The sequence below is a fragment of the Delphinus delphis genome, chromosome 1 (genome assembly GCF_949987515.2).
Source record: "Delphinus delphis chromosome 1, mDelDel1.2, whole genome shotgun sequence".
Taxonomy (NCBI): domain Eukaryota; kingdom Metazoa; phylum Chordata; class Mammalia; order Artiodactyla; family Delphinidae; genus Delphinus; species Delphinus delphis.
In genome coordinates this window covers 31,727,091-31,750,088 of record NC_082683.1, presented here as the reverse complement: position 1 = coordinate 31,750,088, position 22,998 = coordinate 31,727,091, and the positions used below count along the sequence as shown (strand labels likewise).

Genomic DNA, 22,998 nt, shown 5'->3' with positions numbered 1-22,998 from the left:
GGCCCTCTCCAGGCACTCTTGGCCTCCCAGGACAGCTCTGCCTCTGGTGAACTGGGAACTAATTCCCGGGGACACCCACGATCAAGACAGGTCTTCAGGCACCTTGGCCAGAGCTGGTCCTGCGCAGGTGGTGCAGCCACAACGTCGGCCATCCCTTTTGGGGATGGCCCCCTCACCCACATTCTACTTGCTCTGGACCCCTTTGGGAGAAGCTGCCAGAGAATTCTGGCCGAGGGTCAGCCCACAGCCACTCCACTGACCTCCCCAAACCGATGTGTCTGCCGCCCCCAGAACCCCAGGAGGCAGGAGCCGGCGAGGGGACCTCTAAAGAGGCTGGGGCATAGCGGAGCGGCGCCTCCACAGGCCGACAGCGCCCCGGGGGCGAACCAGGGACAGACGGGGACCCCTTGGCTTCCCCAGGGGCCTCCAAGGGCACCTGCCCAAGGCCACCCAGCGCGCGGCGGCCGAGGGAGCGGAGCCGGACCTCCCAGCCGTCGGCGGGGCGGCGACCTCCCGGGGCCTTCCCACGGCTCGGCCAGCGCGTCACGGAGGGGGCGAGGGGGCGCCCGGGGCTGCGGCTGCGACGCAGGAAAGGGCCCTGGGAAAGGGCGGTGGCTGCGCCCCCGGGGCGGGGCCGGGGCGGGGCCCGACTTCCCGGCTCGCCGCCCGCGCCGCCGGCCGGGGACCCACGCAGCCCGCGCTCACGATGAAGCGGCCCCGGGAGCCGAGCGGCTCCGACAGCGAGTCCGACGGACCCATCGACGTGGGCCACGAGGGCGAGCTGAGGTAAGGCTGGCTGGGGGCGCTGGGCGCGCCGGGGCGAGCAGGCTGGGGAGCAAGCCGACGGGCCGGCGAGCGCGGAGCCAGTCCTGGAGCGACCCGGGTAGACGCAGGTGTGGCGCCACCGTTACGCGCACGAGTGCCCGGCATCCTGTGCGCTCTCGGCCGTTTAGGGCTCGAGATGCTGGGACGGAGGGAGAGTTCAGCTCGGGGTCTGAGGTCCGGTTGGAGATCTCTTTCTGTCCAAGTGAGGCTACTGGCGAGGACTTTTTTTTTTTTTAATTTATTTTTATTTAATTTATTTTTGGCTGCGTTGGGCCTTTGTTGCTGCGCGGGGGCTACTCTTCGTTGCGGTGCGCGGACTTCTCATTGCGGTGGCTTCTCTTTGTTATGGAGCATGGGTTTCTAGGCGCGCGGGCTTCAGTAGTTGTGACACGTGGGCTCAGGAGTTGTGGCGAACGGGCTTAGTTGCTCCTCAGCATGTGGGATCTTCCTGGACCGGGGCTCGAGCCCCTGTCCCCTGAGTTGCCAGGTGGATTCTTAACCACTGCGCTACCAGGGAGGGCTTTTCCCTGAAGATCTTAGGAAACCCTCATGGACTGTTGGTATCACACCCCCTGGTCCTGAAGTAGAGTAGTCACTACTCTGCAGTGACTATGCAGAGTAACCATACTTTCTTAATTTTACCCTAGCTGGGGTACACTTTTCATATAGTAAACACACACACACACACACACACACACACACAAAACTTCCAGGGGAAGAAAATCTTTGGAATTAAGGTTTTAGTATTGAAGAAAATAATCGCTGACTTGCCCATGGTCCTTGCAAGGGCCTAGACTCTGATTCCAGTGCTCTTTCTACTGCACCAGTCTGCTGTCAATATCTTTTAACTCTTGGTACGTTTTCTGACCCTGCTTCAAACCTGTAGAACAAACTGAACTTGTATAAGTTCTGTTACGTCCCAGTTCTGTGACCAGTCTAAGCTTCGGTTTCTTCGTCTGAAAAATGGGTATAAATAATAGAACTGACCTCATAGGATAATTAGGAAAATCAGATGAGATAACCTATGTCAAGGGCTTCACACAGAGCCCAGCACGTAGCAAATGCTTAAGTAGTATCAGGCACCCAATATGTGATACTCAGAACCCTGAAAGAGAGCAAGGACTGACTGGGAGTCTGCAGACTTGGGTCCCAGCCCCAAATCTGCCACCAAGTTACCGTGTGACCTTGGGGCATTGCTTTCCCTTTGTGAGCCTGTTTTCTCATCAGTAAAATAAAGGAGAACAGGGAGTGGGAAAAGGAAGCCTATCTGGTCCCTCCTAGCTCATCCAAACCTGACTCTCTAGAATAGATTTGAAAGGGGGATTCAGTTCATTCTTAGGGATGTTTCTGAGAGTATTTCATACTTTCAGTGATATCCAGTTTTCTGAGACCAGGGGGTCCTGCCTCAGTCACAAGTCCCAGTAAAGCGCCCCCAGCTTCCAGTTCTTTCTAGCTTCTAATAGGAGGTAATTTCCTGTCCATGAGGTTTTGGGGTATATAATAGCATTCCCTATGCAACTTAATAGCCTTTTAAAATTGTTTAGCAGAAACTGCTCTTTAGAGAATCAATTCTCTGAGTCTGTGCCTGCTAGGAGCAGGGGAAGGGCCCAGCACCATGGGGTGGGGGGTTGGCGGGGAGGTGTCTCAAGCTCAGTGTCATTGGGTCTTCATGAATCAGAGGCATGAAATGGGTGTCAGAGAGCTGCACTGATTGGAGCTGCCTTCTGTCCTCCAAGAATTTGCAGCCTGGTCAGTGACCTGCCAGGTCACACAAAGTCCATGGACAGGATGGAAGATGGAAAGAGAGACAGACTGTGGGCTGTGAGGGCACCTGAGCAGGGAGAGGTCACTCACAACCAAAAGTGCAGGGAGGGCTTCCCTGGTGGCGCAGTGGTTGAGAGTCCGCCTGCCGATGCAGGGGACATGGTTTCATGCCCCGGTCCGGGAAGATCCCACATGCCGTGGAGCGGCTGGGCCCGTGAGCCATGGCCGCTGACCCTGCGCGTCCGGAGCCTGTGCTCCGCAACCGGAGAGGCCACAGCAGTGAGAGGCCCACGTACCGCAAAAAAAAAAAAAAAAAAAAAGTGCAGGGAGAGCTTCCTGAAGGTGGTGGCATTTAGACTGTGGCATTTGGACTATGGCATAAAGGATCAGTAGGCAGTTTTTTTCCTATACATTTTGTCCTTTCAACTAGAGCCCATTTTTTTAGACTGTCTAGATTCTTAGGCGAGCAGACCCCCCCCCAGAGGAGAGAAACAGTTGGACATCTGGCAGAGGCCGACTTATAGACCCCTCTTTGTAGCACTCACCAAAGGGCCCTCCCCCCAGCAGACATCAATGCTTCAATTCAGGGAGCGCTGAACGATGCCTGCTGTGGCCCAGACCCTGGGCTGGGCGTGGGGGGCCCAGATGTATCCTGCTCAGCCTCTGCCCTCAGGGAACTCTCAGAGAAGAAGAGCTTCATGAACAAAGAAAGCCAGATGAACATTGGCAAGGGCCAGGGGACTGGAGCAGCCAGCCTCCCCAGGGTCAGAGGCAGGGTGCAAATCTGCCCCCACCCCCCGTAAGAGTAAAGAGCAGGTTGTGTTCCATTGCCACTGTAGGCATCTGCCTGGTGGCAGTGTCCTGCCCCATATATGGGAATCACCCTTAGAGCTCCTATCTGAGCACAGCCCCCTGACACATGTGGGTCCAAACTGAGAATAGTCTCCCCCCTCCCTCTGCAAAAATTTAATGAGCACCTGCCACGTCAGGCACTGGGTCAGGGTCTGTGGGTCATTTAAGGCACATGGTGGCCTTTGAAGTCTCACCACCATTAACTTGGGTAAGTGACTACCCTTTTCTGAATTCTAATTTTCTCCTTTACAAAATGGGGATGCTAATACCTTACCTCATAGGGGGAGGCTTTGATGAGGTAATGGACTTAAGGCACACAGCTCCCTGCTTTGGCACAAGGCAACTTCCAACGAAAGCTGCTCTCTAAGGGGTCGCCGTTCAGTTGGAGAGTGCCACGTCCGTGAGGCAGCATGGTCTAATGAAAAGCCTGGACATCTGAAGACTGGACTTTGTGTCTCTGTCACTCCAGCTATCAAGTGATTATTCTTCCTAAGTGTGAAATGGCCCAATAATATACTTAACTCATTGTATGATAAATGAGACAAGTGAACATGGAAGTGCTCTCTAGAACAAAAAGTACTGGCTATGAAATGTACATGGGGGGACGATGACTGTATGGGGAGCACTGGGTGAAAAGCCAGTAGATTTGGCTCCAGTTCTGGAATTTCCTCCGATTTGCTGTGTGGCCTGGAGCAGATCGCTTCCCCTCTCTGAGTTTCCTCCTTTTACAAGTAGGCTCAGTGCTCTCTGAGAGCCCTTCATTGGAGACATCGTGATTCTGCCTTTGGCTGATGGAAAATGAGCGGGGTCACCTGCAAGGGCCCCTCGGCGGAGTTCCCAAAAAGGAAGTGAGGGTGAGCGCTGAGGGCAGTCAGGACCAGCAGCCAGACCACCTGGAAAGCTGCCCCTCCCCCAAGAGGCCACCCCAGAATCCTGGCTAGGGACCCCTTGAGGCCCACGGAGCAGATCTCGGGGGTCAACATATCTTCTCTGGGTCCATGAAAATCTGCCTTATTTTCAGACTCTCAGACAAGAATCTCTCACACCCTCTCCCAATGTCAGGGCCAGATCCCAGCCTGGAAGAGAGCTAGCTCTGGCTGAGCTCTTGGGAGCTTTAAGGCTAAGGGGACTGGAGGGCTATTCAGACAGACAGGAAATAGGAATCAGGAGGGAAAACAATGTTGATTTTGAAGCCAGAAGATGTGGATTCCCATGCTGGCTTTGCTCCTCAGCAGCTGCGTAGGCTGGGCAAGCTGCCTTACCTCCCCAGTGCCCAGCATCCTCATCTGTAAAGTGGGGCTTCCCCTCAAAGGAGGGAAGTATATGTAGGGATGCCGAGAAAGCTGTGAAGTGAGGTTTGCCTGTGGGATACGGGAGTGGGGGGAGAGGGATAACACCGCAGAGACCCAGGAGAGTGGAAAAAGGGTGGCTGAGCTGCCATGCTCTGAAAGGGGTGTGTCAGCCTCCAACAGATGGTCCCTGAGGAGGAATCAGGCTGAGAGGCAGTGACGTGAGCAGTGGTAACCCAATACCCCAGGAGACACCTTATCCAAGCTGCGGGGACAAAGGCCGTGTTTCTTAGTAGACCTTGGCCCTTGTGGCTTGTCCATACTGAAGCTTTGTAAACAAGCTGCCCTACAGATCTCAGGATCTGGCCACCTGAGCCCTGGATCAGGCTTGCTGACCCATCCCTCCCACGAGCTTTCATAGGCCTCTTACATTCTTGTCCAGATGTTTGGATGGAGATATCCTTTTCCAGATGTAGCTAGATGAAGCCAGGGACATAGCAGTAGGTTTGACAAATGTTGATCTGGTCTCCCATGCAACCTTATCTCTTTGAGCAGTTGATGAAAATGATCCAACCTCTAGTGCCAAGAGGGTCGTCACGTGGGCTGGGACCCTCCCAGTGAGCCACACATGCCCCCATTCCACAAAGGTCTCAGACATAGATTTTTTTTTTTTAATATTTGTTTATTTATTTGGCTGCGTCAGGTCTTAGTTGAGGCACACGGGATCTTGGTTGAGGCCTGCGGGGTCTTCCGTTGCAGCACACGGGCTTCTCTTTAGCTGTGGCATGCGGGTTTTTCTCTCTCTAGTTGTGTAGTGCGGGCTCCAGGGTGCGTGGGCTCTGTAGTTTGCAGCGCGTGGGCTCTCTCGTTGAGGCGCACAAGCTCAGTAGTTGTGGCGCGCAGGCTTAGTTGCCCCGAGGCATGTGGGATCTTAGTTCCCCGACCAGGGATCGAACCCGCATCCCCTGCATTGGAAAGCGGATTCTTTACCACTGGACCGCCAGGGAAGTCCCAAGACATAGACTTTATGGTCTCACCTCTGTGTTCTCCGGTGATGCCAAAGATGAGGGCAGGAGGAGGAGCTCAACCACGAGCTCTGTCATGTCACTTGCTGAGTACTGGGTACAGCTGTGAATGAGACAGATATGGTTCATGGCCTCATGGAACTTACAGACTTGATGGAGAGTTAGACATTAATCAAATAATCATGTAAATATGATTTGTACCCAACAAATGGGTACAAATGCTACGAATGCAGGATGCTAGGATAGCGTAAAGCAGGGGGTATCAAGTGGGAGGGGTGATGACATTTGAGTTGAGATCTGAAAGGTGGTAGAAGTTACTAGGCAAAGGGGCTGGGGCTTGGGGGTGGGGCGAGGGAGTGGACCAGAGAGTTCTGTGCTAGGGGAGCAGTATGTGCCACCACAGGAAGGAGTCAGTGCATTCACAGGCTGGAGCACACACAGCAAAAGAGAATTGAGTCTAGGAGGTGACAGGGGCCTGCGGGACTACCTGGAAGATGGTAGCCTTGGTCCTAAAAGCATTGAGAAGGCCCTGTAAGAGAGTGACACGATCAGATTTGCATTTAGATGATCACTCTGCCCGCTTGTAGGAAGTAGTGGGTGTAATAGTCTCCTGCAGTCTAGAAAGATGATGGAGGCTTGGTCCCGACATCGGCAGTGGAGATAAGGGGGACAGGTGTGAGATGTATTTTAGACATGGAATGGGCAGGTTTTGATGGGGTAGGTGAGGACAGAGGAGGAATCAAAGATGGTGGCCGGGTGTCCACCTTGCAGAAGTGGGATATGGGTGCCTTCGCTGAGATGGGAACCTAGGCAGAAGAGGAGAGGTGGAGGCAAGCTCTTGGGTTCCTGTTCAGATGGGTGGCATTTCGCGTTCTGAAATAGCAGGGGAGTCACCTTGTCTAAAGTTATTTGTGGCTGTGATGTCTCCAGTGGGAGCTGGGCTCTGGAGGGCTGGGGCCTGGCTGAGGGCATCCAGTCCAGCCCTAGGTCTGAGTGGGGCCTCTGGCGTGTTGGCCAAGTGAATGATCCTAAGTGCAACCCAGAGAATCTCCTTCACTCCAAGAGAGCCTCTGAAGTGGGAACCATGAAGAGGGTGAGCAGTTGGGCTGAGGAGGATTCGGTCAGTCTGGGCAGGAAAAGCCCCAGAGGGCTGAGCCTCCTCCCGGTGATGGTAACTCCTGGGTTGCCGGCAAACGTACATCCTTCAGCCAAGCCCGGGACCAGAGGCCTGACACGATGCGGGCTGGAGCCTTCTGGGGAGGCTGGGGCCACGTCCCGAGAGTCCGAGAGGGCCCTGTGACCCAGATGTCGCCTCCCCCTCGCCCGGGCCGCGCAGCGTGGGAGGAGGCGGCAGCTGCAGGCCGGGTGGAGGGCGGGCGACCGGCGCGCCCGGCCCGTGGGAAGCGGCGGCATCTGTTCTTTCCACGCTCGTTCCCAGCGGCTCCCTCTGAAACCTAACCCGCAGGCCCGGCCCCGCCGCCGCCGCCCGTGCCCTAGCCCGCCCCGCCCGGGGGATCGGGTTGCAGGAGCGGGGCGGCCGGGCTGCGGTTCCCCCGACGGCCGCGGCAGCAGCGAGGGCGAGGGGCGAGGGGCCGGAGGCAAGGCCGAGAGGGTCAGGTCGGGGCGAGAGCCAAGCCCCCCCATCCATGGCCCCAGCCGCCGGCGACTCTGGGGCAGGAAGCTCTGTGCAGGGGAGGACTTGGCCCGGGGAGAAATGAGCCCCCGGGGAGAAGGGGAGAGAAGGCGTCCCCACCCACGCCTGCCCTGCGCCTCTTCCCGGCCTGGGAGACCTCGGCCGCCTGGGAGGGGTCTGTGCCCGCCCACAGCCGGCCTCCGAGGTCAGCCCAGGCCAGGGAGACGGTCCTCTGAAAAATCAGTCTTTCTTTTCCTCTCCAGCCAGATGGCCCGGCCGCTGTCCACCCCCAGCCCTTCACAAATGCAAGCCAGGAAGAAACGCAGAGGGGTGAGTGTGTATCTCAGCAGAGCCGTCCGACAAATGTTTGCCCTGAGTTCCCAGGGGCCTGGCGCAGAGAACCCTGGTCAGAAACACCACCGGGAAGTGACCCTGCCTGGGTTCAAGTCCCAGCTTTGCCAGTAGCTAGCTGGGTGACTTTGTGCAAGCCACTTAATCTCTGTGTGCCTCGTTTTTTCATCTGTGTAACTGAAATAATGATGGTACCTACCTCAAAGGGTTGTTTTGAAATGAACTAATGTAATGCACTCAGAACAGAACCTGACGCACAATTAGCCACTATCATTTATCCCAGCCTCCCCCTGCTTCTCTCTGAGCTCAGAACTTTCCTTCCCTCTTAGTGTGCTGAGGGGTAGGGAAGGGGGACAGAAGAAGGAAGAGCCCGTCCTTGCTCTTGGCCCTACTTTTCCCCCAGGATGCACCTGTGCTTCTGCCCTGGGAGTCCAGAGACCGGAATGTGGCAGAGACCAGCCCTGCCACTCACTAACCAAAAGACCTTAAGCAGCCACACCCACCCCAGCCCTCGTTCTCTTTATCGGTAAAATGGGTGTTGTCATTTCTGTCCTGCTATCAGTATTCCGCTGCCAGTATTGTGAGATGAGAGTGAGCTTGTGGGAATGAAAGGCCTTCCCAGCTGGAGAGAGCAATGCCTGGGACTCCTCAGACCTCATGACCCAGCACCTCAAGGGGTCTCCCTGGCCCAGGAGGGGCCTCCAGGACCTGCTGCAGTGCTGTGGCTGGTGTTCCTGTTCTAATTGGTTGGTGCCCTGCTGTATCAGTGGTTAAACGTTTTGGATACCACCCCTTAGATCAAGACAAGAGATCTGAGTTCTAGTCCCAGCCTTGCACTTCCTTGCTGTGTGACCTTAAGCAAATTCTGCCCCTCTCTGAGCCTCGTTTTCCTCTTCCATAATATAAGAATGGATTTATCTCCCTGACAGAAATATTGTGACGGAACATATGAGTCAGTGCCTGTCGAGGTGTGTTGGAAACTGTGATGAAGTGCCTACTTGGTTTTTGTTTGTTTGTTTGTTTCATCATTGTTTTTTAGATCATAGAGAAACGGCGCCGGGACCGCATCAACAGCAGCCTTTCTGAACTGCGGCGCTTGGTCCCCACTGCCTTTGAGAAGCAGGTATGTGACATTGCTGAATGTGCTAGAGGAAATGCTGTGCGGGTGGCAGATAAGGTTCACTTCTCACGGCATCTCTTATCGATTGGTGGCAGCTGCCTGAAGTGCTGTGATATCACTTACTGATATCTGTTGATGGCCAAGAATAAGGGGGATGGAAATTCATATTTACTGAGGTGTCTCAGGGGTTGTGGCTTTATGTCCATCATCTGGTTGCACTGAATGCTCAGAACGATCCTGAAGGGTAGGGATTATTATGCACATTGCACAGGTAAGGAAACTGAAGCACAGAGAGGTGAAGTAACTTATACCAGATCACACAGCTAGTAAGTAGCAGAGCGGAACTGGACACAGACTGTGTGATCCTAAAGTGCCCTATCCCTCTGCACTACTGACATTTCCAGAACTATCTGAAAGTAGAACAGGCCACTTGGGGAGTGAAGTCCCTGTCATTGAACATGCTGGGGTGGAGGGACTCCAGTGGAGAGTCAGACAGTTGAATCAGTCAGACAGCCTCAAAGATTCTCACCGTGTGCGCCAAGGCATGGTCATAGGTCCTGTGTCTTCCTTTCTGCTGGGGAGAACAAGTCAGTCATTCCACAGACATTCACTAAAACCTTCACAAGTCCAGCCATGAACTAGACCTGGTACCTACCTTCAAGGGACTCACATGGAGAGTCCGACCCTCAGGTTTCATCTGGGAGACCAGGTGATGCTGGAGGCTTCGGAAACACTCCTCAAGAGAGAGAATGGAGGAAGAACAGATGCTTTGGAATAAGACAGTGAGCCCGATCTTGGGTGTGTGTGGCGAGTGTGCAGTTGGATTCCCGGTAAAGCTGGTCTAGGAGGCAGGTGAGGATGCAGGAGTGACATTCTGGTGATGGTGCCTGAAGCCATGGAGGTAGAGGGGACCCTCCGAGGAGAGCGAGAAAAAAGTGAGCCATCACCCACTGGGAACACCACCGTTTTAAGAGACAGTTAGAGCAAGAAAGCAGGGGAGGGGGGCTTTCAGGAAGGATGGTCAGCAGTGTGGTGGACAGGTGGGCTAAAATGAGAACTGAAGAGAATGGGTTAGATTTGGTGGGCTTGGCTAAAGCAGAAGCCCGATCACAGGCAGTGGTGGAGTGGGGGGAGGAGGAGAAAACTGAGGTCGTGAGTGCTGATGACGCCATGCTGGGGAGGAGGGCGACAGAGGTCAGCTGAAGGCCGCCACTCTTCTGTCTTCTGTACACACAGGGCTCCTCCAAGCTGGAGAAAGCCGAGGTCCTGCAGATGACGGTAGATCACTTGAAAATGCTCCACGCCACTGGCGGGACAGGTACTGATGCTCTACTTTCCTGGAACCATTCCTGCAGCCAATATTTGGGGGCTGGGCCCTGGGGATACTTCGGTGAGCAAAGTAGATGTGGTCCCTGACCTCATGGAGCTCACAGTTCACAGAGGGGCTGAAGCAGATCCAGGTGGAACGTTCGCAAAGCTTGTCTTTCTTCTTTTGGCATTGCCCTCTCGGCTTTTATTGTCTCCATGTGTCCTAGCCCTTTCCTCAACTCCACTCCTTCCAGCCTTGAACCTTGGAGGAGCTCTTCTACAACAGATTACTGATCCCCCTGCCCCCAGGGCCTCGTTAAGCATCAGCCTGAATGAGCTTATTCTCACTGTGATCCCAGTGGGAGACACACGCCTGAGATTTTTAGCCACAGCACTTGGCTAGTGTGCCAACCCACCGGTCTAGGCTTCTGAGCTCTTGTGTCCTTGGCAGTGCTGGGGGGATATGTCACGCTCACCGCTGAACATCAGTCGTGGGATTTTAGTAGGATGCGAATGTTAACGCATTCTGTTATTTTGAGCTAGTCCACTACAAAAAAGTCACGGAATTGTGGCTTTTAAAAGACTTCTGGACAGATGGAAATTCTGTGTGCCTGAAGCCGCTCTGTGTGTTTCGGTAATTTCACCATTGGGAAACCTTGAAAGCTCCACTGACCTTGGCTCCAAAGCCTTAAGTCTTGAAGCCTTCACTTGCTACCCCCTCAAGGGGATGGTTGCATGTTAAGCAGCCCAGCCTGGTGCCTCTCAAGCCTCGGCGGGCAGCAGTGTCATGTAGGGGCTGACAGCGTCGTGGGTCACAGCCCAGAGATCCCGAGGCAGTAAGTCTGGATTGGAGTTTAGGAATCTGCCAGTTTAGCAAACACGCCCGATGATCCTGCTGCAGGTGGTCACTTGGAGAACTTGTGCCAAAGGAATGCACAGCCAACGGTGGAAACTGTCTCTAATCAACCAGTGGGGGAGGAATTTCAAGCCACATTTGTATTTATCCAATTAAAAGAAAACTAGTGACTAATATTTGGGCAGCATTTTATAGTTTTCCAAATGCTTTCTCTAACATTATCTCATTTGATTCTCACAAGAACCTCGAGGGTGGGTGTTGCTATCCTCACTGTTTTCTGGCTAAGGGCTGATGGGAAGACAGAGAATTGGCATGGAGCCCTGGCTTTGTATGTGAACACTGAGTTTACTACTTACTAGCTTTAGGACCTTGGACAAATGATTTAAGCTCTTTATTCCTCAGTTTCCTTATCTCTAAAATGAGAATAATGCTAGGGGTTTTTTAAATACAAATTTATTTATTTATGGCTGCGTTGGGTCTTCGTTGCTGCGCACGGGCTTTCTCTAGCTGCGGAGAGCGGGAACTGCTCTTCGTTGCGGTGCGCGGGCTTCTCATTGCAGTGGCTTCTCTTACTGTGGAGCACAGGCTCTAGGCATGCGGGCTTCAGTAGTTGTGGCACGCGGGCTCAGTAGTTGTGGCTCGCGGGCTCTAGAGCGCAGGCTCAGTAGTTGTGGTGCATGGGCTTAGTTGCTCTGTGGCATGTGGGATCTTCCTGGACCAGGGCTCAAACCCATGTCCCCTGCATTGGCAGGAGGATTCTTATGGGGATTCACTTCCCCATAATGGTTATAATGATAGGTTTTTATGAGATTTAAATTAGCTAATGCAAATTAAGTGCTTAGGAAGAACTCAGCAAATGTCAGTGAAAAAAGAACAGTGAACAGAGAAAGGTGATGGGATTTGCTCAAAGTTGCACAACTAAGTAGACAGCAGAGCCAGGTCTCACCGCCTAGGAGGCCTGGCTCCAAACATCATCTCCTGCCAAGCTGTTCCTCTGTGGGGACCTCAGCCGTGAACCAGGGACCCGATATTTGCTACCATGATCATGAAGCCAGTGCTCACTGGGGCTGTTCTGTCTTTGCCCAGAAGGTGGTCGAGAGACGGGCAGGTGTGGAGAAGCTGTGAGAATGTGAATACTTCTGCAGGCAGTCCCCCTGGTCATCCCACACTGAAGTCAAACCAAAGACAGGGTCCCTGGCCTGAGGGCAGCAGCTGAGGACCAGAGTGGGGTCCTGCTTTCTAGACTGCCCTTTGGGCTGGGGAACAAACTCCAGTGCTTCTGGGGGCCAAACCAGTCATATAAATGATAGCTAACTTTTCATTTGTTAAGCATTTCTGTGCACCATTTCATTTCGCCCCCCCCATCTGTACATGGCAGGGCCTGTTAATATACCCATTTCACAGCTAAGGAAATCAAGGCATGGAGAGATTGAGACTTGTCCATAGTCAGGGCGCTAGTTAAGTCCATGGTCAAGCAGCTGGCCCCCAAAGACCTCATGCTTCATTGCTACCCTATGCTCTCCTCTCCAAGGAGTCTCCCAGCTCTGATGGCTGCTGCCACCACGTCCCAGCGTCTGCCCCCATCAACTCTACACCTCCACGTGCACAGCGCTTTCACATCTGGCAGGTGTCTATTTAAATGAAGTTATCTGGGCCACAGATTTCCTTCTTTGGGTTAATCATGAATGGTGATGAAGATAACACTTTACATTTTATAACGCTTCACAGTTCAGTGAACTCATTTGATCCGCACAGTCCACTCGCTCTACCCCAGTAGGGATGATTATTCCCACTTTAAGATGGTGAGACTGGGGCTCAGAGAGGTGAGGTGACGTGCCCAAGGTCACCCAGGGGGTGAGTGGGGAAAGCAGGTCCAGAGCTCAGTGCTGACCCCAGGCTCAGTGCTTGTCTCCTGCCTGGCATGCCCTCATCGTGCCTCACTTTGCAGGATTCTTTGATGCTCGAGCCCTGGCAGTCGACTTCCGGAGCATCGGTTTTCGGGAGTGCCTTACCGAGGTCGTCAGGTACCTGGGGGCCCTGGAAGGGGCCAGCAGCCGTGCAGACCCGGTGCGGATTCGCCTTCTCTCCCACCTCAACAGCTATGCAGCCGAGATGGAACCTTCACCCACGCCCGCTGGGCCCCTGGCCTTTCCTGCCTGGCCCTGGTCCTTCTTCCATAGCTGTCCAGGGCTATCTGCCCCGAGCAGCCAGCTCGCCATCCTAGGAAGAGTGCCCGGCCCCATCCTCCCCGGCACCTCCTCTCTGGCTTACCCCATCCCGGCCTTCAGAACCAGTCCCTTGCGCAGAGCCACTGGCACCATCCTGCCAGCCCGGAGGAATTTGCTGCCCAGTCGAGGGGCATCTTCTACCCGGAGGGCCCGCCCCCCCGAGAGGCCAGCCGCGCCCCTGCCCCCCAGTGGCAGGGCTGCCAGGAGCAGCCACATGGCACCCCTCCTGCGATCCTCTTCCCCCGCCCCTCCTGGCATTGTGGGGTCTCCTGCTTATGTGGCTGTTCCCGGGTCTTCCCAGGGGGCAGCTGGGAGGCCAGCAGGAGCTGTGCTCTGCCACTCCTGGGTCTCTGAAATCACTGAAGTCGGGGCTTTCTGAGCTGGCTTTGCCCCCAGGAATGAGGAGAGTTCTTTTTCCAGGAGCTCTAAAGATGGCGTTGCCTTTTCTGCTCTGTTTTCCGGACTGGTTCATATATGAAGGTGTCTTCTTCACCCAGCAGAGGCCCCCTTCTCCTTTGGCCCCTCTCCCCTCCTCACTGCTTGTCCCAGCTTCTCCTGGGGCTGTTCTGATCTCAGAAGCTTGGTCTCATGTTTTCCCTGGAGAGATGAGTCCCAGGAGAGCCCCCCAAGAGCTGTACCCAGACCCCTCTCCTGCCCCAGGACACATGGGCAGTAGGCATTAATCTCAGGTTGGGGAACAACGCTTTAACCTAAAAGGCACAATGACCTAAGGCACGCTGCTCCCCTAGAGATCAGACCCCAGCCAAGAGCAGTGACTGCCTGGCTGCAGCCTCCCAGGCCCCCAGGGGTCGGAACATAGTGTCTGTCTCACTTCCTGAGACAGTAACCACACAGGGGCCACAAAGAGGTCTCCTGGGAACCCTGTCTGCCCCAGCCCACCTGTCTCCCGCCCACTGCAGTGAACCCAGAACAGACCTGCCGTCCACCACGGCCAAGGCTGGGGACTGGGAGCCCAGCAGGGCCCGTTCCTGCCCTCTTGCCAGCTGCCGACACCTACCCTCCAGCTGACCAGCAGTTCCCTGCACACAGCTGGGAGGTCTCTGGGCTCCGTGACAGGGTGTACTCACCACCAGGCCTCGGACGGCGTCCCCAGACAGGAGCCAGGCTTGAGCCACAGAGAACCCAGCTCCCTGCCTACCACACGGTCACCGTCCTCCAGGCCTGTGGTCCCGTCAGATGCACAGTGCGGAGGCCGTGTTCCCACGTGATGGCGCCCCGAGAGGAATCCTCTTGGGATTCAGCACCAGACGTTTGTGCTGCCTGTTTTGCATCCGACTCACGGGGCCCGGACTGCTGGGACCGCCAAGGGCTGTCAGGCTGGACGAAAATAACTGCGAGGAGGGGCGAGAGGAAGGACAGTCAGAGGCGGCTCAGCCCTTCAAGGTCACACAGTGGGTCGAGGGCCTGAGATCCTGTTCACCCGGGATTCCACGCGGCTGGCTCTGCTCAAAGGCCATGCATGGCGTTACCCAGCTTCGGCCCAGGCCACTTTCCCTCTAACAGAGGGAACTAATGGCCCAGAGACCTTTCCCAGTGGAGCAGCAGGAACTGGACAAGACAGGGGCCGACCAGAAGCAACACACAGCCGGCCCAGTGCTGCCAGATGGTTGTTAAAATGTAGAAACACTTCTGTGCTCACTGACAAACCTGCTTTCCCTGAGTGTTCCCACCACATGGCTTTTCTCCCAGGACCCCGTGCTGGTTAATGCCCGGCCGACCCAAGGCCGTGGGGCCCTCCAGCTGGCAAGTCGATGGTGCTTATTCTGCACTGGTTATTAAATGCTTCTGATGTCACCCCTGGAAGAGTCTCCCACTCTCGTCCTTTGATGGAGCTACCCTCCCCAGAGGCTGAATTGAGGAGACTCCATGAGCCCAAAAAGTAGTGTCTGCAAAAGCCCTGGGGAAAAAGGGCCCTTTCAGAGAAGTGGGTAGGAGGGCAGAGATCATTTAAATGACCCAGAAAGCTCTTTTGAGAAGGCAAATTCCTCAAGGAGGGATAAAGAACTAAAGTCATTCTTTTACTCCTCAGTGTGAGGTCGTTGGATCAGATATTGCTCTCCTCCTGGACCCATCTGCGTGTCCAGCAGGGAGGAGGTGTCATTTCAGGGAGTGGGTAACTGGCCAGGAGTGCCCCTGAGGCAGACAGAGATAGAGGGAAATAGCGAGCGAGGGAAGGCAGTCAGCAGGCTCCCAGGATTTGGGAGGGCGGGCAAAGGGAGGTGGCAGAAGGCAAAGACCAACTTCACTGTTTTCACAAGGGGCGGGAAGAACGGCGCTCCCCACCCCTCCCCCTCCTCCCCTGCACTCTCCCCCTCCTCCCTTGCACTCTCCCCTCCCCCTCCTCCCCTGCACTCTCCCCTCGCCCTCCTCCCCTCCTCCCCTGCACTCTCCCCTCCCCCTCGTCCCCTGCACTCTCCCCTCCCCCTCCTCCCCTACACTCTCCCCTCCCCGCTCCCCTGCACTCTCCCCCTCCCCCTCCTCCCCTGCACTCTCCCCCTCCCCCTCCTCCCCTGCACTCTCCCCCTCCCCCTCCTCCCCTGCACTCTCCTCCTCTCCCTCCTCCCCTGCACTCTCCCCCTCCCCCTCCTCCCCTGCACTTTCTCCTCCTCCCTGGCCACTGCAGGTGGTGGCTCACTGCTCCCAAGATACCAGGGCAGTTTTCCAGTCCTGCAGTTTGACCACTCCCTAGCCCAAGAATCCAACATTTACTCATGGTGGGACGGTGGGAAACACATTTTCATATTTCAAATACCCAACTCCAAAAGAACCAGTTGACACCATTGAATGAGGTGGAAATGGCCCAGCACTTTGAGCATCTTAGTTGCTCTTAGGTTCATTTTCCCTGAGAGATTGTGTGGGGAAAGGTGACTGTGTGTATTGGTTTCTGTGGTTGAGAACTCATGTTTGTTTATATTCCCAAGCCTTTCTGGTGCCCCCGACTCCCACGCCATCACTGAGGTTGTCGCAGACATTCAATAAAGTTTTTTTTTTCTTTAGCTCTTCTGGAAACCTCTGCAAGGTTCTACTTCTTAAATATCTCTGGAGTCCATCTACTTCTCTCTGATCCCACAGCCTTCACCCTGGTCTGGCCACATCACTTCCCCCCAGATCACTGCCCTCCAAAAGGTCGCTTTGCTTCCTTCCTGCTTTGCCAATCAGTTCTCAACACAACCAGAGAGAGCTTTAAACACGCAAACCGTATCATATCAACTCTGGTTTAAAATCCTTACCCTATTACCCTATTATTCTAAGGATAAAATCCAAGCTCTTCCTCATCTGGTCGCAAACTCACTTCCAGCTCTTTTCTTGCCAATCCCAATCTTGTTCCCTGTGCTTCTGCCGCCCTGGCCTTCCTTCATTTCTTCCACATTCCAACCTCATTCCCACCTCCAGGACTTTGCACATGCTGTGCCCTTTGCCCAGAATGCTCTTCCTCTGCCCTTTGCAGGCTGAGCTCTTCATGCCCTCAGGCCTTGGCATAAATGCCACCTCCTCAGAGAGGCCTTCCCTGACTACTGGGCTTGAATCTATCTCAACGTCCTCTATCTTTTTGTTGTTGTTCTCGTATGGAAATGACCATTGCACGTCCATTTGTGTATTTACTTGCTGGTTGCTCCCCCACCAGCACGTAAGCTCCGTGAGGCCAGGGACCATGCCTGGTTTGCACTCCACCCTGTATCCAGTGCCAGCCATGGTACCTGGCTCAACGTCAGGGTTCAATATATATTTGTTGAATAAATGAACTGGGGGAGGTGAGGAATCTTCTAGACTCCTGTTGTTGGATGGTACACGCTCCTCTAGGGGTGAATCTCCTGCTGGCCAACTTTAGGGGGGGGCTGGAGAGCAAAGTGAGAGCCAGGGCCAGGGGCCTGGAAGTCCTGGCAGATGGTGAAGGGATTCCGGCCAAAGAAAAGCACGAGCGTGCTTGCTCTGGAGCGCATGCTGACAGCTGAGAACGGGCGGGCCGTCCCTGCCAGAAGGTCTTGTTCTCCACTCTTGGCCCAGCTCTCCCCCATGGATTTGGCTTGCAACAAACCCAGGCAACCTTCGCAGAGGTCTGCTCCGTGCCAGGCCAGGCATGGCAGAGCCAGAGGTGACGAGGACTCTGTCCCCCTGAGGGGGTGCACCCTCTGTCTAAGTGACAGTCGGGTGGGATGAGAGTGGAGAGAGAGGTCTGTTGAGAAGGCTGAGGGGTATCAGCCTCTGTCTAGGGGCGTCATGGGGGAAGAGAGTGCTGGAAGGAAGCCTTCCCGGAGGAGGACGAAGGGAGGCGTTCTAACCGCGGGGGGGGGGGGGACGTCGTCAAGGGCAGCTCTGGAAGTTGGCCTGAGGTGAGCGCTGGCCTTCAGTGGCAGAGCGAAAGGCAGGCTAGTCCGGGCACTGAAGCCAGACTTCCTGGGTTGAGGCCCCATCTCTGTTCACTTATCAGGGCTGAGGCCTTGAGCGAGTTACTTAACACCCCTGAACCTCAACCTTCTCATCTTTAGAACAGGGATGATGCCGTAATAGCTACTGTTAACTGAGCACTAACTACATACCAGACGCTGTGCGAAATGCTTTTCTTAGAATGTCCCCATTTTACAATAAGGAAACTGGGCCGAGACATATTCTCCTAAAGTGAGGTGACAGGTGAATGGGATAGCGCGTATAAAGCCCTTGGTACGATGCCTGGGTCAAGTGAAACACTCAGTCCATTTTAGCCATTAGTGTCATTAATGGAAAGACACTAATGTCTTTCCATTAGTGTCTTTCCAAGTTGTGGAAAGACTTGGATCCAAGTTGTGGGTGCCGTGCAGAGTTTAGACTCCAGCCTGTAGGCAGTGAGAGCCATGGAAAGCGTTGCCAGGTGAATGCCAAGGTTAGACCTTGTTTAGGAAACTCCTGTTTGGGGTGGTGTGGACGACAGGGAGGGGAGTATTCGGACTCAGTGCCACCTATTCACTGGAAACACCTAGATGCTTCTGAGACATACCAGTGTCCAGGCCCTAGAGGTGATGATTGAACTCACCTACAGGGGGGCTCAGGCACCCCATAAGGAAGTGTGAAGGATCAGGATTTCTTTCCCAGTCAAGGTGAATTTCAGTTCCATTAGTGAGCTGGACGCCAGCTTATGAGCCTGCAGAGGCTGCTGGTTTCTGAGAAGTGAAGCAGAACTTAATTTCCACGAGGGCATGTCTGTCCTCCAGCCCCATCCTAGTCTTGGGCCTATAGTAGATACTTAAGAAACTTTATGTGTTGAAAGCTTTAGGAACTTGTGCAGTTGGCCCTATGTGTTTGTGGCTTCCGTATCCACAGATTCAACCAACCACGGATCAAAAACAATTTTTTTAAATTCCAGTAACTTCCAAAAGGCAAAACTTGAATTTTCCCCAGCCAGCAACTATTTACATAGCACTTACATTGTATTAGGTATTATAAGTAATCTAGAGATGATTTAAAGCACACAGAAGGATGCGGGAAGGTTATGTGCGACTATGACACCATTTTATATAAGGGACTTGAGCATTTATGGATTTTGGTATCTACGGGAGGTCCTGGAACCGATCCCCATGGTTATTGAGGGATGACTGTAATTCATTCAAGAGTCACTGAATATCTTATGACTTCGTGGAAAACTCAAGACATTAGCTTCCTTCCCTCCTTCCTGTGGAAAGAGGGCAGGAAAAATCAGGTCTGGATATCACCCGATCTCATTAATAGTAGCAAACGTTTTCAAGCCCTTGACCTACATTATCTCATATAATCATATGAGATGATATATATTTCATATAATGGTAGGTTCTGTTATCCCCGTTTTACAGAAGAAGAAATTGATACTCAATTTGTTGGTGAAAGCGCCCAGAGTTCGTGACGCTAGTGAATGTCCTAGCCAAAATTAAAACCTAGGTCTCTCTGATTCCATCTTAACCAATACAGTACACGGCTTCCTTTCCCAGCTGCCTCTTGTAATACAAACCCGAAGCCATTCAGTGACAGGTCATACAGGGCTGGTGGACTGGACTCTCATGTTAACCTGGGAAGCCTTCAGCTTGGCCACGTTCTTCTCCCCTGTGCTAGTCAGAGTAAAGATCAGCTGCTGTAACAAAGAGGCCCAACAATAACTCAGTGGGTGAAGGAAATAGAATTTTATTTATCTCTCATCTAACTGCCTGGTGTACATTCCAGGTCAGCCAGGAGCTCTAATCAATGCAGACATTCCAGATTCCTTCCGTCATGATTCCCTGCCATTCCCCAGAACGTTGTCCCTGCGCCATTAAGCTAGGTCTCCATGGATTCAAGCCAGCAGGAAGGGAAAGAGGACTTGGCGGAGACATGGCCACAGACTTAAAGCCTAGGCCCGAAGTAGCACATATACGTCCAGTCCATCCAGATTCCCCTGGTGAGATCTTTGATGAGTGGCCACATCAAACTGCAAAAGAGGCTGGGAAATGCATTTCTGCCCTGTTCTCTGAAATGAGTGTGAATGGGTATCGGTAGATAGTCTCTATCACTTCACTCTTGCCTCCCAGCCTGGGAGGTTGAGAGGAATGTGGGAATCAGAGTCATCAGTAGCTACCACCCGGCGTGTGTGTGTGTGTGTGTGTGTGTGTGTGTACATGATCTGGGGGGCAATTTACTTTGAGTTGGAGGAACCAGGTATAGGGGCTCCACCTACCACTCTCTGATGCTACAGGGGTGGGTTGGATACTCCTGAATGGAGTTGTATCTACTGGACCGAGCTCCCTGGAGAATTCCCCCAGGGAACACAGTGTAAGAAAAGAGGGTTTGTTGCTCTAGGATGGCCAGTGAGTCCCAAGCTGACTGATGAACAGCATTACCGGAAGGGTTGTGTACCACATGGTGCCCAGAGGGCCTTTCCCCATCCCGGCTCCCACCTGGGGAGGCACTGACAGATGCTCACACCTTCCCTGACCCAGACGCTTGTCACGCTTTCTTGTCTTCCCAGCTGCCAGGGACACAACCAGCCCAGGAGCTCTGGGCCTCACAGGGCTGTGGGTTCTGTTTGTCAAAGTTGAGCCTCTCATGAATAGGGCTGCTGAGATGCCCTTGTTAGTTACTTGACAGTGGCAGGTGAAAAGGGGCCAGGTGTTAGGTCTCCAAAGACAGACACCCAGCCTCCCTGGACTCTTTTTTTTTTGCTTCACCTAGGAGTGAAAAGAAGTAAGACTGTCATTCAGGCCATCAGTCTTAGAAAGCTGGCTGGCTGACCAATGCTGCCCAGAGCCCGGGGGCCATTTAAATTCAGGTTTGACTCAGGCCTTTGGGCAAAATCTGGATTCCACTGCTCTGTTCAAGGAAGTCCAGTGTGGCAACACCCCATCCCGGGCACCCCAGATGTTCTGTTGGAGCCTCTGACAATTAACAAACCACTCGTTGCCTACAGCTCCAGCAACCCTGGAAGGAACCAGTCAACAAGCACGAGCAGTGATGATGCTTTACATCGTACAGCAACATAACATTTCAGAGTGCTTTCACATGCATCACCTCCCTTACAGCTCTCAGCAGTTTGGTCAAGGGAGTCAGGGACAGGAATTATTATCTCCATTATGCAGATGAGAAACTGAATCTCGTTTCAGGTAAAATGATCTGCCCCAGATCAGAATAATAGTAAATGGCAAAGCTTGTTTGGACAGTAGTGGAAAGTCACAGACTGTAAGCAGGCACAGAGAAGCAATATAACATTATCCAATCACTACTAAGCGTGCACTATATGCGGGCCCTGGACCACGTGCTTTACATGCAGAGTGTGGGTTTATCTGTGTAACTCCATGGTTTAGATTTTGGTTCTATCATTATCTCCATTTTACAGGTGAGGAAACAGGCTCAGAGAAATTAAGTAACTTACCCAAGGTAACACAGCTATGAAGCACCATAGCTCTTAACTGTCAAATTCTACAGCCTACCAAGCGCTGTATCTTCTGTGTCACCCCTTCCAGACATCAGATGGGGTATCCAGGCCTCTACCACAGCTCCTGGCTTACACCTCAAGGCTTTGGCCTCAGACCCATCAGTATTAACTCAGCCACCCCTCAGGACACAGACACCGGCTCTGTCTGGCTTTATAACAACACTTAGGGAGCTCTGACCATGCGCCCAGCACTCATCTAGGTGCTGGAATTCAGCAGTGGATAAAACAAACCCCCAGATTCCCGGAGCTGACTTTCTCATTGAGGGAGATAGACAATAAACACCCAGACAAAGACATACATGAAACGCTTGATGGGGAAGCAGGATAAGGTGGCTGAGAGGACAGAGAGTGATGGGGGAGAGGTACTACTTTACATAGGATGGACAGGGAAAGCCAGGGGGAGCAGTTTGAACAGACACTAGAGGGAGGGAGGGAGCCATGAGGCCATCAGTGAGCAGGGCGTTCCAGGCCAGGAGCATCAAGGACTGGTCCCAGAGGCCAGTGTAGCTGGAGTGTGGACAGCAGGGGGAGAGATAAAAGTCTGAGGGGGGTGGGGGGCAGCTCATGGGAGCGTGTTAGATTTTACTCTGAGTGAGGCAGGAAGACGTGGAGCGTTAAGTGTTGAAGAGACTCGTGATCCGATGTACACATTAGGAGTCATGGAGTGAAGAATAGACCTCAAGAGGGCCAGGGTGGGAGCAGGGAGACCATCTAGACCTCCCCATTTCCAGGGACCTCCTTGACACCACCTAACTGCCCACTCCCACAGAACTTACCATCCCCCAAAATAGCTCCTCTAGGAAAACCTGATTTCACACGTCCCATTCTCCAGACACTACATACTCTCCTCCAACCTCCCTCTCCTCAACCTTCCTGTGGTAAAAACTCTCAAACTTAAGAAGATCTTCAAGTCACCCTACGACTCCCTCCCCAGCCCTTGGTCATTTACTGGCTTGGCTTCACTTCTTACCTAGCTTCTTACCCTCATGTCCAAAATCACCCCTTCAAACGCCCTTACTCCTTGTCCCATCCCTGTCTCCATTGCAGTCACCAGGTGTGGGGACAGACTTTAGAGTGGACCCCGTGACCCCACCTCCCGGTGCCCACACTCCTGTATAATCCCCTTCCCTTGAGAGTGAGCAGAAACTGCAACTTGCTTCTAGTCAATAGAATATGGCAAATGTGAGAATTGTCACCCCTTGTTTAAGCTACGTCATGTGGCAAAAGTGGTGGGCGGTCACTCCCATGATTACCTTACCTTATATAAGACTGTGTTGGTTTTTTTTCCCCACCCTTTAAAAACTTTTTAATTGAAGTATAGTTGATTTACAATGTTGTGTTAGTTTCTGGTGTACAGCAAAGTGATTCAGATATATATATTATATATATCTATATATCTTTTTCAGATTTGTTTGCATTATAGTTTATTACAAGATATTGAATGTAGTTCCTGTGCAATACAGTAGGACCTTGTTGTTTATCTATTTTACATACAGTAGTTTGTATCTGCCAATCCCAAACACCTAAATTATCCCTCCTGCCCCCTCCTTTCCCCTTTGGCAACCATAAGTTTGTTTTCTTATGGTTGTCTGTGAGTCTGTTTCTATTTTGTAAATGAGTTCATTTGTATCATTTTTTGAAATTCCACATATAAGTGGTATCATATGAAATTTGTCTTTCTCTGTCTGACTTACTTCACTTAATATGATAATCCCTAGGTCCATGCATGTTGCTGCAAATGGCATTATTTCATTCTTTTTTATGGCTGAGTAATATTCCATTGCATATATATATCCATTTACCCATTCATCTGTATA

The 22,998-nt window shown here is 53.1% G+C and overlaps 1 protein-coding gene across 2 annotated transcripts; it reads left to right on the top strand.

Annotated features, from left to right (window-relative positions):
- The first annotated feature begins 672 nt into the window (after positions 1-672).
- On the top strand, positions 673-14,446 carry HEYL (hes related family bHLH transcription factor with YRPW motif like). 2 transcript variants are annotated; one of them, XM_060019871.1, is made up of 5 exons: positions 673-786; positions 7,652-7,718; positions 8,779-8,862; positions 10,096-10,177; positions 12,972-14,446. In XM_060019871.1, the coding sequence occupies exons 1-5, from the start codon at positions 707-709 to the stop codon at positions 13,628-13,630; spliced, it is 972 nt and encodes a 323-aa protein (XP_059875854.1). In that variant the 5' UTR covers positions 673-706; the 3' UTR covers positions 13,631-14,446. The 2 variants fall into 2 exon arrangements, with proteins under 2 accessions (XP_059875854.1, XP_059875848.1); XM_060019865.1 differs by lacking the exon at positions 673-786 and having other exon boundaries at positions 7,420-7,718.
- Positions 14,447-22,998: the final 8,552 nt, after the last annotated feature.

Excerpts from the sequence above, each read along its gene's own strand:
- HEYL (XM_060019865.1), top strand. The coding sequence starts at position 7,470 with ATGAGCCCCCGGGGAGAAGGGGAGAGAAGGCGTCCCCACCCACGCCTG. Across the intron at positions 7,719-8,778 it reads CCAGGAAGAAACGCAGAGGG|ATCATAGAGAAACGGCGCCG; the intron begins GTGAGTGTGTAT and ends ATTGTTTTTTAG. Across the intron at positions 8,863-10,095 it reads CCACTGCCTTTGAGAAGCAG|GGCTCCTCCAAGCTGGAGAA; the intron begins GTATGTGACATT and ends CTGTACACACAG.